This window comes from Phoca vitulina, unplaced genomic scaffold, assembly GCF_004348235.1.
Source record: "Phoca vitulina isolate PV1807 unplaced genomic scaffold, GSC_HSeal_1.0 scaffold100, whole genome shotgun sequence".
In the NCBI taxonomy this organism is placed as follows: domain Eukaryota; kingdom Metazoa; phylum Chordata; class Mammalia; order Carnivora; family Phocidae; genus Phoca; species Phoca vitulina.
In genome coordinates this window covers 714160-730942 of record NW_022589803.1, presented here as the reverse complement: position 1 = coordinate 730942, position 16783 = coordinate 714160, and the positions used below count along the sequence as shown (strand labels likewise).

The window sequence follows — 16783 nt, the reverse complement described above, 5'->3', positions numbered from 1 at the left end:
CCAGGGCCATCCCAACCCACGTGCTTGAGGACTTGGCACCTCCTGCCCCCGAGGGAGCCAGGGTACGGGCTGCCCAGAGCCCCCACGGCTGTTCTCCAGTTCCCAGCAAAGCCAGGACAGCAGGGCTCAAGCTTGCCCAGTCCCCTCCCCTGGATCTGTCTCCGAGGGACAAGGGGACCGCAGTGACGCCCTGGCTCCTGCCTTCTTGGTGCGGTTCCCGCCAGCAACAGCTTGCCTCAGCATCCCCAGAGCCAGAGGACACTGAGGATGTCTGGGGCCCAGCGCTGGGGCTGAAGGGGGCCAGAGACAGAGGGAGGGGGGACCCAAGGCAATGTCACTCAGGACCCGGGTTTGAGTCCCAGCTCAGCCGCAGCCTAGCCAGGAGACAGGGGTGACCAGGACGGGGCTCAGCTTCCCAATCTGCATCAAACGCCCAGGACTACAAGACATCTGCGTGAGGAAAGCAAACAGGGCCTGCATGTGGCCCTTGGCACCCACTGCCCACCAGACCATCCACCCCTGGGGCCCGCTGTCTAAATGGCCCACCATGGGCCTCCTGAGAATGAGGCTGCCCTCCCCTCCCAGGGAAGCATCTCGGCGCTTCCCTGGCTGCGTGTCTGCTTCCCTGTGTCCTTCTGTGCTGGCTGTGCGTCCTCTCCTGGGGACACTAGCCTGGATCCTCCCCTGCCCAGGCCTCAGGGTACCCAACAGGGAGGCAGCTGGGGGAGCGGGACCCTTGAGGCCCCTCTTGACCAGGCTTAGCAGGAGCACAGGGTGCAGGGTCCACAGGCAGGACTCCCATCCACACCCCCCCCCTTCTCTGGCTTCCTTCCCAGCTGAGCATTGCCCGCCCCAGGCCTCTCGACAGCTCCTGGTACAGCAGAGGGACTGCCCACACAACCACAGAGCCCGCCAGGCCCCATCCCAAGCCCCCAGTCAGCCTGGGCAGGCTCTCCAGTGGGCCTCTTCCTACAGCTGCTCTGTGGGGTGGGGAGGGCTGTGGGAGCCTTCTTCTGCCCCCACTGTCCCCCATGCCAGTGACATTGCTCAGCCCGGAAACAAAGTGCATTGCTGGGCCAGGGCCAGCCCCCCTGCTGGGAAGGCAGGGGCAGCAGAGACAGCGGGTCTGAGGCGCTGAGGGTGGGACATTCCCCCATCTCCCCAGCCATCCTGGTCAGGCTGAGGTCAGGGTGCAGGGACCAGAGGAGCAAAGTCCCAGGAAAGGAAAGCATCATGCTAGGTCTGGCTAGAGGTATGGCTGGACAGGCTGAGCTGGGAAAGGCCCTGAATATCCTTGTGCAGGAGGTGAGGTGTGCAGGGGTCAATGGGAAGGAAAGAGAGGAAACCAAGTCCCCCAGCACCTGACGGAGCCCTCAGCTGAGCCCCATGGGGCCTGGGGAACTGGGTGCACCCAGCCCATGTGCAGGAACACAAGGAGCTTAACCTCCACCCAGAGCAAGACTAGCCCTCAGGCCTCAGTCTTCTCTCCTGCAAACGGGGCCATGGCCTTTCCTCTGGGGCCAAAATGAAGGCTGAGGAGACTTGCACACCCCACCAGCCCAGCCTCCATCCTGTCCCCAGAGGACCCCAGAGGTACCGCCCTCCCGGGCTCAGGGCCCAGACTCTGCAGACACAAAACCCCGTTTCCTTGTGGGCACTTTAGAAACGCCAAGTTTTCCTGCCTCCTGAAGGAGAGCCCAGACTTGGGGTGGCCCCTGTGCCCGTGCCCTCAGGGGTCCGCACTTATGCTCCCTGGTCAGGGGGATACCTGGCCATCAGGCCGTGACCCATCCTCCCCTGCACACCCCCGCCAGTCTCTCACATCTCCTCAGTCAGACATTCCATCAAGTTAGCAGACCCTGAGGGAGGGCGGGAGGGGCTGGTGCACGGGGGAGGAGGGAGGCCGCTGTGTCTCACTGCTCCCCTCCAGGCCCCTCTTTCTGGGCTGCATTATGCAGCCTCCCACAGGTCCAAGCCCTGACCCTTGGGATCTGGGGACCTCTCCCAGTTCACTGTTCCCTGAGAACTGGGCCTCTTTCTGGAGCTGATCACAGCTTGGTTTTCATTCTGGGTTTGTGCTTGGAAAACCCCCCAGGCCTGGCTCTGACCAAGATGTTTTGCTCCAGCCTCTTGCCCAATCCCACTCTTCAGACCTCAGGTTCACCTCCATGTGTCCTCCACAGTGTGAGCAGGGGACACCCGCCAGGCTGACGAGGTAGCTGGGGTACAAGCATCTGCCGGCGGCGTGCTGCCCCAAAACTCCAGAGCCGCCCCGCCCCCTGGTGGTCGATCCTAGCAAGTGCCACTACCCAGGCCAGAAAAGGGACGACTGGGCCCCCTGGTCCTGGGGCTCAGGGTGAGGAAGGACAGCACTTGGTATGAGTTGCCCCTGTCCCCACTCACCCACCCGCCGGGCTCTCGAGAACATTCTCAGTCCAGCTCCAGCACCTGAGGGGTAAAGACCTCTGAATCCCACCACTCCTCCCTTCCCGACCAGACAACTCCATTTCACACATAGGATACTGAGGCCCAGGGATATGGGAGCCGGGCCGGCAAGGCTGCCCAGAGCCTCACGCTGTGACCCCCATTTATTGCACTGCTTTGTCACTCACAGGGGAAGCAAATCCCTCAAGGTCCCACTCTGGCCCCAGCAGGCATCTCATCCCTAGGTTGCCAGTAAGCCTTGCCCGCCCTGAGCACTCAGTAGCCAGCAGGCTCCCCGCCTTTCCTGGAGTCTGAGGCAGCTGCCCAGCCACTGGCCGTGTGGACAATGGCCTGCACCACAGCGATGAAGGTGGACGTGACCTCAGTGTCGTGGTGCCGGGTCTTCAGAGCTGCAGTCACCGCCTGGGGGTGGGAGGGGAGAGAGAGGCCTCAGCAGGGCCCACGATGCCATCGGAACCACACAGACCCACGCTGAGCCGCACAGGTGCTGCCGTTTCCCGCCCAGTGGCCAGGAACAACAAGCTGGGGGCAACTGGGCCTATTGGGTCTCCCTGGAGCAGGTGGTCTGACCCCCATCGCACAGGGGTTCAAGATGGCCCAGGCAGTGGATGTGAAGGTCATCTGCCCCAGGCAGAGGCTGTGGTCTATGATGACTCAGGAGATCCAGGCCTCCATCCTAGGACACCCTGTGACCCTCCCGTTGTGACTCAGTTTCCTTGGCTCTGCCCCACCTGGTCAATGCCTCTCTCCAGCGTCGTGGTGTTGGGCAGAAGCTGGTTGTGCAGCCGGGGTTCCTCTACTGCCCGTTTCACATCATAGCCAAACCACAGGTTATGGATGATGGCCTGGGGGTGGAGGGGAAGGGGTCAGTGTGGCCCAGGGTCAGGGGCTGGGGGGGACAGGTAGGTGGCACATACCAGCGCGGTGGCCGTGGTGATATGTGTGCCCCCAGAGGCACCCACCACCATGCGGACCTGGCCATCCTGGCCCACGATGATCGCCGGACACATGGATGAGAGCGGCTGCTTCCCTGTGGTCACCAGATGGGTGGGCAGGGACAGAGATGCCGGTCAGGTGCCTGCCCAGGGCACCAGCCCTCTCCCCACCTGAGCCCCCCGCCCCACACCTGGTTTGATGAAGTTGGCTGGTGAGGGGGGCACCCCAAACTGGTTGGTGATGTTGGGGGAGCTGAAGTCATCCATCTCATCATTGAATAGGATCCCGCTGACCCGTGATCGTACCTTGGAACCAAAGCTGCAGACCAGCTGGATCAGACAGCTATGCCAGACCCAGCCCCACCCCACCCAGCCCCCACCCACCCACCAAAGCTCCAGCTTGACCCCAGTGAGGCTGGGGGCAGGTGCTCTACCAAGGTCCAGCGCCTTGGTTTCCCCCCCACGAAAGGGGTTGATGGAGCTCCCATCTGGGAGATGCAAGCAGCCCCTGGCCCACCCAGGGCCACCTGGCAGCCCCTACTAGAGGTTGATGGTGCTGGTGGCCGACACAGCGCTGCCGTCCTCTGCAACCACGGACAGGTGAGCAGTGCCACCATCATCAGGCGTGTAGAACTCAGGCTCATAGTAGGAGGTCGGGTGAGTGGTGTTGTCAGAGATCCGGGCCCGGAGCTGAGCGGCAAAGAACTCGGAGCTCATGTTGCGGACCACCTGCCGAGACCCCAGAGCTGGCCTGAGGAGGTGGGGGGGGAGGAGGGGGAGGGGGCACAGGCTTGTGCGAGCAGCTCTTGGGAAGCCCCCCAACATGGCCCTGACCACAACACTCCTGCACCCCCAACCTCACGTGGCCCGTCTGATCCCCTTTCCAGCCTTTGCCTCTGCTACAGTCCAGCAACACTTAGTATTTGTCTGTCCACCCACAAGCCCCCACTCCTGCCGCATTCAATCATTCATTCATTCATGGAGCTTGTGTTGCATGCTTGGATCAACAGGGAACAGACACACAGGTCCCTGCCCTCCTGGCAGGGAAGACAAAGGCAGGCAGGGACATGCTGGAAAGAACAAGCCAGGTAAAGGGGATGGAGAGGGATGAGGTGGGGGCGAGGTGATCAGGGAGGGCTTCTCAGAGGAGGTGACAGCTGAAAAGAGGCCTGAATGAGGTCTGGTGGTAAATGCAAAGGCCCTGAGGCAGGCCTGGGAGTGACAGGCAGAGGGTGAATAGGGTCAAAGAGAGAGGTGGTGGAAGATGTTAGCAGGGGGTTATCCCGTAAGTCTTCAGAGGCCCTATAAGGAGTCTGGCTTTTGCTTTGAGCCACCTGGGCCTGGGACAGAGGAAGGGGCGCACCGGTAGTTCACAGGACCTCTCTGGCAGCTGTGGGGGGGTGTGGCGTAGAACCCAACGGGGGGGCTATGGCATCAACCAAGTGACAGATGGTGGCTGACCCACAGGGGAGAGAAACAATGGCCCCAAAGTCTTCCGTCCAGAGCGGCCACTGGACTGGGGGGGTAAACACTGCAGAAGGGGCAGTGAAGGGGACAGTCGGGAGCTTGATTCTGAACAGGTGCCCTTTCCTGTTTCAGGTGGGTGGTGGACCCATGTGTGTGGAGCTGACGGGCAAGACCCGGCTGGGGGATAAACACGGAGCCACAAGCTTCTGGTGGCTGCTTAAAGCCGTGAGCCTGAACAGGGTCCCCACGGCGGTGAGGACAGACAAAGAGGAGAGATGACACAGGAGCCAGCAAGGAAGGGCCCTGGGGACTGAGCAAAGGAAATGCCTCCAGAATTTTCCAGCAACACCCCCACAGGGAAAACGTTCAGCCTGAATCGACTCCCAAGAAAACAGAAAGTCAAATCCAGGATGTGGGATGGTTCTGCAACATGACTGCCCTGGGCTTTAAAAATCAGCAAAACAGGGCGCCTGGGTGGCTCAGTCGTTAAGCGTCTGCCTTCGGCTCAGGTCATGATCTCAGGGTCCTGGGATCAAGCCCCACATCGGGCTCCCTACTCCGCGGGAAGCCTGCTTCTCCCTCTCCCACTCCCCCTGTGTTCCCTCTCTCGCTGTGTCTCTCTCTGTCAAATAAATAAATAAAATCTTAAAAAAATAAAAATAAAAAAATAATAAAAATCAGCAAAACAGCCAAGAGGTCTATTGTAGGTTCAGAGACTGGAGGGACAGAACAACGAGGGTTGAGTCTGATGGGCTCGGGACCTAAACAACCCTGGGACCCTCGGGAACACAGATGTCTAACAGGCCAGGTCCTCTTGCTGGCAGTATGTAGGAGTCCTGTCTTAGGAGCTATGACCCAAAGTATGATATTGGGGACTGACCATCTGATACCCGAAAAAACACATGCATATCGATAAAGGGGTGGATGGAGGCAGGGAGAGAGGGAGGGAATGTGGCAAAATGTCCACAACTTTGCAAAATGAAAAGCTGAGGAAAAGAGGTGGCAAACTGAACTGCATGAGATGCTGCTGAGGGGGGCTGAATGGGGAACTGAGGCTGGACTCCGGGGGTGGAGTAAGGGTCCTGGCAGGGGGAATGTGGAGTGAGGAGGGCAGAGCCTGATGGGAGAGGGCGTGAGAAAGGGATGGAGCGGCCCAGTGTGCTCTGAGGGGAAGCAGAGGAATGGGGGCAGCAGCTGGGGGCTCTGAAGTGACAAGGATATGCCTCTCTCGGGAATGATCCGTCACTGCAGGGCAGTGCTGTGAGAGGGGCATGCTGAGTCGGCAAGTGCTTGAGCAGAGGGGCCAGCCTCAGCCAGGAGGGAGGGCGGAGGGGGAGTGGCCCCAGGGGTACGCGACCCCAAGTCACGGCTGCAGTGGGAAGTACTATGAAATGGTCCTCGGGAAAGAAAAGAGATCCAGGAGAGCAGAGGGGCAGCTGAGAGGCACAGGTCCGTGTGAGGGGGTCTGCGGGTCTGCCCCGGGATGGGGGATCCAAGTAGGTAAGGGAGGCCACGACGGGAGTCTCAGTGAAGGCCCAGCCTGGAGCTGGGGCATCTGGCCGTGAGTGGGTCAGGCTGTGCAGGGCCTGGGTGGGGATCAGGGAAGCGTTAGCTCCCAGGTGTGACCAGCAAGCCGGTGGCTGAGGCCTCTGCCACCCAGTCCACCACCCCCTCCCTCCCCCATCCTCCTCATTACCCTTGAGGGTTGCAAGGCGCCCCCATGGATTCCTCACCTCAGCACTGAACACTCTAAAACCTCCCAGGCCAAGGGTACAGCCCCCAAGATGGGAGTGTGGCCAGGGGTAGGGGGCACTAATCACTCACTGTCGAGTCTGTCACACTGTGAGCTCCCTGTGGCAGAGGGCTGAACTCGGGGTCACCAGTCCACCCCAGCACACGGCGGGCCCACCACCAAAGTTGGTGGTAGGAATGGATTAACTAAGCATGTGTGAGGCTGGGGTGGCCCCAGGGACCCACCCTGGCACCTCCATGGCAGGCCCCCCCCCACCCATCACGGGCCAGCGCCTGCCTCTTACCGCCATCACATTGACAAACTTGGGGTCCCCAAGCAGGGTCCTCTTGGCATAGGCGAACCGGAAGGCCTCCACAATGCGGTGGTAGGTCAGACCCTTCTGCTCGGGTGTCTCCACACTCGCCCGGGAGAAGTTATACCCTGGTTGAGCAGAGATGGGGACACGTTGGCAGTCCTGGGGCCCTTGGGACACCCCAGCTCGGCCAAGACAGCTGGGTGCCCACGGGGTAGGCTCACACCTCCCTAATCGCTTCGCTTGGCCCAGCTTGAGAAGGGGAACATTTAATAACTACCAATGGACACTTTGGAGGAATGTAAGGATGGAATGAGGCAAGGGACCTCTGGGTCTGGGCCTCAAACGTCCAGCCGGAAGGGCTACCCAGTCTTACCCAGTCTTACCCAGTCCCAGAAGATCACTTAGATTTGCCAGACGCATCCTCTGGACTAGGCCCCCCGAGCTGTGAACTTCCAGCATTGAGTAACTGGGCAAGCCAGACAGACCCTGTCACCCCTAAGCCCTTGCAGGAGTTGTTCCTACCCCAGGACACTGCTCCAAACCTTTTTACCTCCCGACCACTCCTCCCCCTCCTCCAGCCCCTGACCATTGCCCCCCACAGCCCTGGTCACTTTGCTCTGCCTCTTGCAGGGTCGTGGTGGGACAGCTCACCCTTGAGGATGTTGAGGATAAGAGCAAGCACCGGCCCACTGAGTGGGGCGCTGGGCACGTAGAGATGGGCGTCCCCAAGGCTGACGTTCAGTGGGTTCTCTATCAGCTCAGCACGGTAATTGTTCAGGTCCTTGGCGGTCATAATGCCCCCTGCAAAGAGCAGCTCAGTGGGTGGACATGGGGATGGGGCCCCACATCTGAGGGGAGGACAAGACCATCCAACTGAAAGCCCTGCCCACCTTGCGGGTCCCCGCCCCTCCACCTCCCCATGGCCCCACCCCCCAATCCCTCTGTGCTCCCTGAAGATGCCACCTCCCCCACTGCCAGGCTCAGGCCAGCTGCCCTCCACCTGTTTGCCCCACTGGCCTCCAGGTCTGCCTTCTCTCCTCCTGGCGGCCAGAGAGTCTTCTCCAAATGGAAAGTATCTGCTCCCATCTCCCCCCGCCCAGTCCCTCTCCTCCAGAGAAAGGAGGCTCTTAATTCTACAGGGAACAGGCTCCAGACAGAGCAGGTATTTATAGGCTAATTTCCTGCGTCAGTGCTAAAGGTCAACATGCTAATCCCCCTCTTCCGTGTCTTGGACCAAAATAACAGTTTGAAGAAATCCACAGCCGGGACAGAGAGGCTGCGGAAGGCTGCCTGGCTGAAATTCATCAGAACCTGTCCCGGCTTGCAGCCCCTCCAAGGCCTCTCTCACCAAGCCCACCAAGCCCACCCTCATCTGCTGTGACCCTCAGGGATAATTATAGCTCACCCTCTCTGGGCCTTAGCCTATTCCATCTGCCAGAAATGCTCTTCCTCTCTCCAGCCTCATCTGTAGCTCAAGTACCACCTCCTCTGGGAAGTCCTCCCAGATCTGCATTTCAATGCTCCCTCAGCCCGGGCTCCTGCCTAGGCCTGCATTTATCCACCGAGAACTTTCTCTCCTGAACTGCACTGGTCTCTCAGTTTTGACCTAACCAAGATCTGTAGATCCATGTGGACTGTCACTGATTGCAGATGTATCCTTTGCCTCCCCCTCCCCCGCCAGATGCTGCCTGAGGGCCCAGTGCCCGGGCCAGGCAGGACCAGAGGACCTAAGGCCTCTCAGCTCTGGCTCAGGGTTCCTTCCCTGGGGCCCCTGAGATTGCCCACTCACCAGCAGCCTGGATGTCCTTGATAATCTGGGCTGTGAGGCTCCCGTTGTAGAAGGCCTGGGCTCCCTCCAAGGCCAGCGTCTCGTACGTGTCGGCCAACCGCGGCATGATCACTCTGTCCCCCTCCCGCAGCACCTTCCCATCCCGGCAGAACACCTCGCTGGGGCAGAGAGGCTCCCGTGAGGCCGGCAGGCGGGGCAGATTCGGCCAGCCACTCCCACCCAACCACACAGGAGATCAAAGGACAGTGAGCACCTGTCCACAGGCAGGTGGCCCTCATCCTCTGGTGTCCAGCCCATGCCTCCTAGAGCCCCTGCCACTCAGGACACACAAGCCTGGGACCCCGGGCACCAGGCTCAGAATGTGATCCCACACACACTGGGAAGGGTTCTTGGATTCTAGACCTCGTCCCTCCATCAGCACAGGTTCCTGAAAGCACTCTGCCAGTCATTCACAGCCCGCAGGGACCTTGGGCCACGTCTGCCCAGCCTGTGGCCCAGGGCAGGCCAACCCCCACAGACATACCACAGCGCAGGCTGCCGCTCGATGACGGCCTGGCTTTTCTCCAGGGCTGCCGCCAAGCCCTTCCCCACGGCGAAGCCCTGGCGGGCCAGCTGGATGCTGGGCTGGAAGAGGCGAGCCCAGGGCAGCCGCCCGTGCCGCTGGTGGGCCAGCTCATAGCCACGGATCTCACCGGGAACCGCCACCGACAGGCCCCCTGCACAGGGACAGGGACACACACAATTAGTGGCTCCGGGCCGGGGACATCGGGAGGGATGCTCTCTCAGGCCACAACCTAGGCACAGTCCCCACATGGGATTAGTGAGGTTTTGGAAAGAAATGGAAGTTGTCATATCTGGACTCGGCAGGCAAGGGTGTAGATTGGCTTGGGACACGTGAGGGAGGCCACAGAGGGGAGAGGTGCCTCCTGTGCTGGGTTCTGCAGTCCCAGGACTAGATGTCTGCCTCTGCAGGGGCCACCAGGTTTGAAATCCTGTGTCAGGCCCACAGCTGCGCACCAAGACTGTGGGGAAGCCAGACCCCTGCCATCTCTCAGTCTGAGCCTCCTCGCCCACAGGCTCAAGGGGTCCACCAGAACCCACCAAAGTCCCCAGCGCAAGCCCGGGCCACCCTCAACACTGAGCCAGTGCCAAGGCAAGACCTCCCCTTTCCTCCCTTCTACTGTCCCAGAACCAGGACCTAAGGGGCCCCTAGGTGGGTCAGTCGGTTAAGAGGCTGCCTTCAGCTCGGGTTGGGATCGAGCCCCGCATCGGGCTCCCTGCTCAACAGGGAGCCTGCATCTCCCTCTCCTGCTCCCCCTGCTTGTGTGCTCGGTCTCGCTCTCTCTGTCATATAAATAAATAAAATCTTAAAAAACAAAAAAACAAAAAACCAACCAGGACCTGAACCCAAACCCTTGCCCTGTACCCTCTCTGGGCCTCAGTTTCCCCATTTGACCACAAAGAGCTTGTCTCTTCCAGTTGACTTTAGAGGAACCCACAGTTCCATTGGAAACACCCATGGACCCTGATTCCCATCTACCCCCACCGCCCACCGTGCCCTAAGCTGGACACTGATGCAGAAAGGTACAGCCACAGCCCTTGCTCCCAGACACCCTCTTGCTTTCACCCTGGATGACCAGGGCCATTTCAGCCACTCCCAGACTAGGCAGCTTCTAGGTTCATAACAACATGAAGTTGCGCACGAGAGCCAGGTTGTTAGGATCTGCATGTCTGCACATCTCAGAAGGTCTGACACCCAGCCCATAATTCCCCCCACCTTAAATAAATGCTGCCCTGAACTTGGGCCAATCAGGTCTCACACCACCCTGCTCGCCAAGGTCACCAGTGACCCCCATACTGGCAGACCAGGGTCCCCTCCTAACTTCACTTTACCCAACCCTTCACTCCTCCCGGGTCGCCTCTGCATCCCACCTGCCAGGCTCTCCTAGAGCCTCCTCTGTCTACTCCCCCAGATCAGAGCTTCAAGTTCCATTTATGTGCCGACAACTCCAAATGTACTCTCTGGCCCGGCTTGCTCCTCTAAGGGTCAGATCTGAGGATGCACCTGCCCGTGCCAAAAAGGCATCTCAAACTTAGCACACTCGACTCCTGCCTGTCACCCAAACCCAGTCCCCCGAAGCCTTGCCGTTCTCTCTTAGGGGCACCCCATCCTTCCAGATACAGATCAAAGACCAGTCATCCAGGACACTTGGCATATGTGTCACACCTAACCCATCAGCAGATGCACAGGCTCCACCTTCTAAGTATGTTGAGTACCAACCGCCTCCCAACACCCTCTTCTCTCCCCGATTATCGTGGTGACCTCCTGACAGGTCACCTGACGGGCAGGCAGCTTGCTCCCTGACCCTTCTGCGGCAGCCCAAGGGTTCTGTCCTACCTAGGCCTAGATCCACCCCCACAAACACCCCAGGGGACACTGCTACTTCTCTCGGACAAGAGGCAGGGTCTTCGCAATGATCCATGAGGTCTGACACCCCCTGAACCATTCTGACCCTGGGGTCACCCACTGCAGCCTCACTGGTTCCCACGTGGGCCACTTGCTCTGCCCCCAGACACCTGCACACCCCTCACTCCACTCCAGCCTCCGGGTCTTTGCTTAGACACCCCCTCCCTGAGCAGGCTGTACTTGGTGAATCGCATGCCTTCCGGCTCTTCCCGCCTCTGCTATCCTGGCTTGACTGGGCCACAGATTTCGCCTGTTGCCCTTGCTTTGTCCCCTGGCTTGCGGGACAGCCCCTGGCATTTTAAGAGGTGCCCAATAAGTCCTGCTTAAATAAATGAATCCCAAGCGTCCCTAAGGTGCTAAGTCTGTAAGACTCCAGCAATCACACTGAATGATTTCAATTCTACCCATTTGGAGTTTCCCAACGGATGTAAGAATTCGGAGATTCTGTAGGTTGGAGAGGACGCTAAGAGGGCTGGGCTACTCACAGGGCCCCGCCTAGAGGCCGCCGTTAGAGATCAGATCTGTTAAGGTCAACAGCCGGAACTTCCTGCCTCCAACCTCCTACCCTGCAATCCATTTGGGTCCTTGGGAGCAGCACGCCCTGGTGGCCACTGGCTTCCCCCCAGCTGCATGGGGAGACTGGGGGCCTCTTCTCCGCATAAGACCTTGTTAAAAAAAGACTCTGCTGCCTCTCAAGAGCTAGCCCCACAAATGAACGAATAAATGAATGACTTAGATGCCTTTGAAAAACTCAGGGTTTCGACAGCCTGCGTTCAATTTTGGCCTCAGCACCATCCAGCTGTGTGACCTCAGTTGGTTTGCATGACCTCTCTGGACCTGTAAAATGAGAATCAACACAGCGCTTCCCCGGACTCCCAAGCATACAGGGAGGATTCAAGGGGCTCATCGGTGAAAAGGGCTGAGCAGAGTGCTGGCCCCAGTGACACCCGGTATGTGCGAGCTGTTGAAATAATTATTCTCTCCATGTACTAACACGGGGTGGCTCTGGAGGGACCTGAGCAGAAATAACGGAAGCTCTGTCTCTTTTCCCTCTGTGATGATGGTCTTGACTGTTCATTACGGGAGGTTGTTGTGGGGCCAGGAAAGGCTGAGAAGGGTAGGCATCAGCTCAGCCAGAGCTGTCCCCAGCCCCAGATGCCCATGCCTTCCCAGCAGCTCAGCCCAGCTCTGCACCCACACCCTGAGCTTACACCTCACCTTCCTGTGAGTGCTCCGAGGTGTTAAACATGTCATCAGAGGCCAGCCCCGGGGCCACCTCGCGGGCATTGATGATCTCAACTTTTCCTGGAAGCAGAAGCAGGTGGGCAGTCCGGACCAGCACCAACCCCCTCACCCCAGGTGTGAGCCCAGGGGCTGCCCAGCTCTGCCTGCCCCCAGCCCAAGTCCAGCCTGAGATAGACAGCCCCTGCCATTCACCTCCCGCTCCCCAGGGGCACTCACGTGTGGTGCTGTTGTAGATGGTGAGGAACAGGCCGCCCCCGATGCCCATGCTGTGGACGTTCATGAGCCCCACACACAGCAGGGCTGCGATGGCAGCATCCACCGCCGAGCCGCCTTCCCTCAGCACGTCCCTACCCGTGGCATGTGGCAGGGAGTGAGCACCTAAAGGCTCCCCACCCCCCCCAACACGGGCACCCTGCTACTCACCTCCACCCTGCCGGGCCACCCTGCCCAAAGGAGGATGGAAGAAGAGCCCATAGTTCTGGGGTTTTACATATAAGTTTAAAGCCAGTGGGCTTGTATGTTCTTCCTTTTCAAGCAAACAGATGTACATGACTTTTATAATAGAAAGAAAATTGGAAAATTGTTACTTTTATCAGTAACTTTTTTTTGCTGTTTAAGTCTCTAAGTGGGACCTGATCTTTGTATATAATGTGAGACAGGGGTCCAAAATAGCATAAAACAGCAGTTTATCCAAAGAGACAGAGATCCTTAGGTCTGAGAAAAGGGGCCCAGCTGGGCCCTGGGAAACCTGCACCCTGCCCTTGGAGTTAGTGTCCCCTTCTGCCCTGACCAGAGGCTGCGGAGAAGTTCCAAGGAAAGGACAGGCAGCTCCACATGCATCAGACACCCCTTGTCCGGGTAGCTCATGGACAGGTGGGGAAACTGAGTCTCAGAGGGATGAGGGTCTTGCCCAGATCCACTTGCAGTGGTCCTCCTGTGTTCCCACGCCCTGCCCACTCACCTCCCGATCTCCGAGCAATGCTTGGCGTCTGCAGCCACGGCCGCCCTGGCGTAGACATGGTTGTGTGGCTTGGAAGCTGAGGGCAGCCAAACGCATAGGCCAATGATGAGGAAGAGCACTAGGACCACGGCCAGCAGGGCCAGGAACACACACCGCCTCTTCATGGCTCTGCGGGCCCTGGTGGTGGGGGAAGGGGGTGGAGGTTAACAGGGTCAGGGGACTGCCTTTGGGCACATCCTGACCCTCACCTTCACAGGGCACAGCCCAAAATCAAGCCTCAGAAACATGTCCCTGTGTCTGCTTCCAGCCCCCGGACTTTTGCTCACGCCATTCTCTGCCCTCCCAAATCTCCCTGCTTATCCTCAAGGCCCCATTCCGGTAAAGACCCCATCTCCAACAGAAACCTCTCCAGGGAGCCCCCCAGATTCCACGTGCCCCTGCTTCCGCCGGGCCTTGTCTATCTCCTACGGTGGGAGTCACTGCCAAGCAGGGAACTCCACGAGGGACAAGCCTGGTCCGATTCCTTCTGTGACCCCCACCTCAGCCCGGAGCCATGTACCATCCATGGGCCCCCCAGAGTGGCCTGCCCCAGACTGTGGGGTTCAGAGAGCAGACAGCCATGTCTCCTCCAATGGTCAGATGAGCTGCCGCAGGGCAGGGACCTACCTTTCTCAGCAGATGGGAGCCCCACGCCTTGCCTGCAGGGGTAGCCACCAAAGCTGGGGCGGGGGGGGGGAGGTTGGCTGGAGCAGCTGCTGAGATAACTGGGGTCTCCCTCACACACTGCAGGCACCCGCGGCCACAGAGTCTGCTCCAGAGAGACACCGCGACCACACAGCCCCCTTGTTCTCCTGAAAATTGAGACAGTGTACCTGAAACAGGCCGAGTCAGCCCTCCCCCGGGAGCTCTGTGAGGTTCCTCTGCCTCCAGATGAACTCTGGAGCCGAAGAGGAGGCTGTCAGCCGCTCCCACGTTTGAGGGAGATCTCCAGGCGCTGCCGAGAGAGGGTTTGCCCAGAGCGAGGCCCGGGTTCAGTGGTGTGAGCGTCATGTGACAAAGTGGTGAAGCCCACGTGTGCCGGGCCAAGGGGATGGGGCATGCAGGCCCTGGAGCCAGCTCATCCCATCTGAGTCTTGCCCCTCATCTGATGTGGGGTCTTGGGCACGTCACTGACCACCTGCCCAGCGTGAATGACAGAGGCATCCTGCAGGGGGATGTTGCGGAGGTTAAGTAAATTGGAAAGGCTGGAGTGCTAGGGGACTGTTGGCTGTAATGGTCATCGGCTACCAGGGTGATGCCCCGGAGGCCTATAGCTAGGGCAGGAGGAAGCTGGTCAGCCTCCTGCTCACTGTTTCCCTGTTGGCTCCTTTCCGGGCTGTGCAGGGAGAGACAGCGGCGAGCTTTTGGGTCCTTGCGGTGTTGGCAGCAGGCGAGGGGTGTGACCCCCGCAAGGAAGGAGAGGTGTGGTGACAGAGGTAATCTCAGTTAAAGAGGGGTGTCTGCCGATAAGCCCCAGGCTGCGACTCCCTCTGGTTCACCCTGTCTCTATTCAGAGGGCCTGAGCTCCAGGGCCAGACACGGTGTCCCAGAAATGGTCTAGGAATGGAGTCCCACCCCACGTCGGGGACATCCAGAAGCCAGCCAGCAAGAAAGGGCTTTCCCCTCCCAGGCTCAGTGGGCAGCCGCACGGCAGACACTACCCTCCATCCCCAGGAGGATTCAAGCCAGGTTCTCCTCCCCACCCTGACTGAATCCAGGCACCAGCCTTTCTGGCGGGACTCCTGCAAAGCCTCCTCCCCGCCTTCCCTCCCGACAGCACCACCGGCTCCTCAGTCCTCCGAAAAGCAGCAGAAGGCTCTCTCCAAAGTGCCAACCAGGCCCTTCCCCCTGCCACTGCTCCAAGGGACAGTCTATGCCCTCTGCCCTCCGACAGGCCTGAGAGCCCTCAGAGCACACCCTGGAGGCTGGGTCAGGGTTAAGGATTCCTCGTTGAGATAACCGCGCTGGGAGGTACAAGGGACCTTAGGACCTGGGCCAGGAACACAGAACTTTCCCACCACACGTGGTGGGGGTGGGTGGGGTAGGACAGAGGTCATGACCCCCTTCTCAGCATGGGCACAGCCACACCCGCCAAGAAGGCCCTCCAGTCCCATCCACCAGGCACCTTGGGGGCATTGCCTCATTTCTCCTGGGCTTGGGGCTGTGAGCCAAGACCCCCTTCAGGGCCCTCCTCTCTCCTCTCCCCCTGGGCCCCTGTAGTGTCCAGCCATGACCTCCTGTGGTCTGTACTCCAGTCTCCCCTATCCATCCATCTCTCTATCCATCCATCCATCCATCCATCCACCCCAGGGCTCAGGTGGGCTTCCAGAGGGCCAGGGGGCACCCAGCAAGGCTCAGATTGCCAGGGAGTATGGAGAGGGGTGGACAGCACCGACGCCCATGCTCTCCTCCCTGGGCAGGGCAGCAGGGAGGCCTAGCCCAGGCCCTGCAGGCAGACGTCCCCTGCCCTGCGGAAGACACCCTGCGGGGGACTGGGCTTCCGTTTCCCACCCCCCTCCCACACCCCACGTTTTTCTCAAAGACTTATTAAAATAATGTCCAAGCCCAGAGGCCTGGCTCTCACCCAAATCGGTGTCAGGAGGGGAAACTGAGGCCAGAGAATAGGTCGGGCACAGCGCTTGGCCTCAAACCCCCACCCGACTCCTCATGACCCAGGGGGGCTTACCTGAGGCCTGGGGTTGGCAGGGGCCCAAGAAAGCTCCTATCCTCAGAAGAAGTTCTGGGCTGGGACACGGCCAGATCTGTCTGCCTGGGAAAGTCTGGGCCACAGCTCCGGCTGGCCCTCCACCCCCCCCCCCCACTCCCAGGAGTGGCCCAGAGCCACGCCTGCAGCCCCCTGCAGAGCTCCTCAGGGGGCCTCTGAACTGGGATTGGGATCCGAGGGAGGGCACCTCCAAGGAGGAACAGAGGCAGGAAAGGGGCAGGAGAGGGCAGAGGAACTCTCCTGCTCACCGAGTCCCAGAGCAGGCAAGCGGTTGGCCGGGTGACCCCAGCCACCTCATGGAGCAGTTGAAGGTATCGGAGTGGGGTGGAGAACAGGCTGTCCTCTAAAAGATCCAGCCTGACAGGGAGGACAGCCCCAGAGTCTGACGTCAAGGCAGCAGGGAGGCGCAGTGACTCGGCCTGTCACTAAGTGACTAAAGTTCACGCAGTCCTGGGAGGGCCCTGGGCAGGAGATGGGAGGTGCTATAAGAGCAGTGACTCTTGGGTTCCCCCTGGCAATGGCAGGAGGTGAGGAGTATGGCCCCAGCAGGGCAAGAGAGGTGCAGTGACAGAGGCAGAGGGTCCCCCTCTCTTGGCCTCGGTTCCCCTCAAAGGGCAGAGTGCACTGGCAAGCACCCCACCAGCAAGCCCTAGGCTGGGTAC

The 16783-nt window shown here is 59.9% G+C and overlaps 1 protein-coding gene across 1 annotated transcript in view; it reads right to left on the bottom strand.

Annotated features, from left to right (window-relative positions):
• Nucleotides 1–2526: 2526 nt before the first annotated feature.
• The window catches only part of GGT1 (gamma-glutamyltransferase 1), a 30283-nt gene continuing 16026 nt past the window's right edge, over nt 2527–16783 (bottom strand). Inside the window, exons 3-15 of the mRNA XM_032397589.1 lie at nt 14024–14208; nt 13358–13534; nt 12613–12743; nt 12370–12456; nt 9208–9400; nt 8685–8842; nt 7547–7696; nt 6884–7020; nt 3922–4109; nt 3572–3699; nt 3363–3475; nt 3177–3290; nt 2527–2847 (exon numbers count right to left, since the gene is read on the bottom strand). Coding sequence (XP_032253480.1) covers nt 2701–2847; nt 3177–3290; nt 3363–3475; nt 3572–3699; nt 3922–4109; nt 6884–7020; nt 7547–7696; nt 8685–8842; nt 9208–9400; nt 12370–12456; nt 12613–12743; nt 13358–13521 — 1710 coding nt within the window. The 5' untranslated portion in view covers nt 13522–13534; nt 14024–14208 and the 3' untranslated portion in view covers nt 2527–2700. The remainder of the gene's footprint in view (nt 2848–3176; nt 3291–3362; nt 3476–3571; nt 3700–3921; nt 4110–6883; nt 7021–7546; nt 7697–8684; nt 8843–9207; nt 9401–12369; nt 12457–12612; nt 12744–13357; nt 13535–14023; nt 14209–16783) is intronic.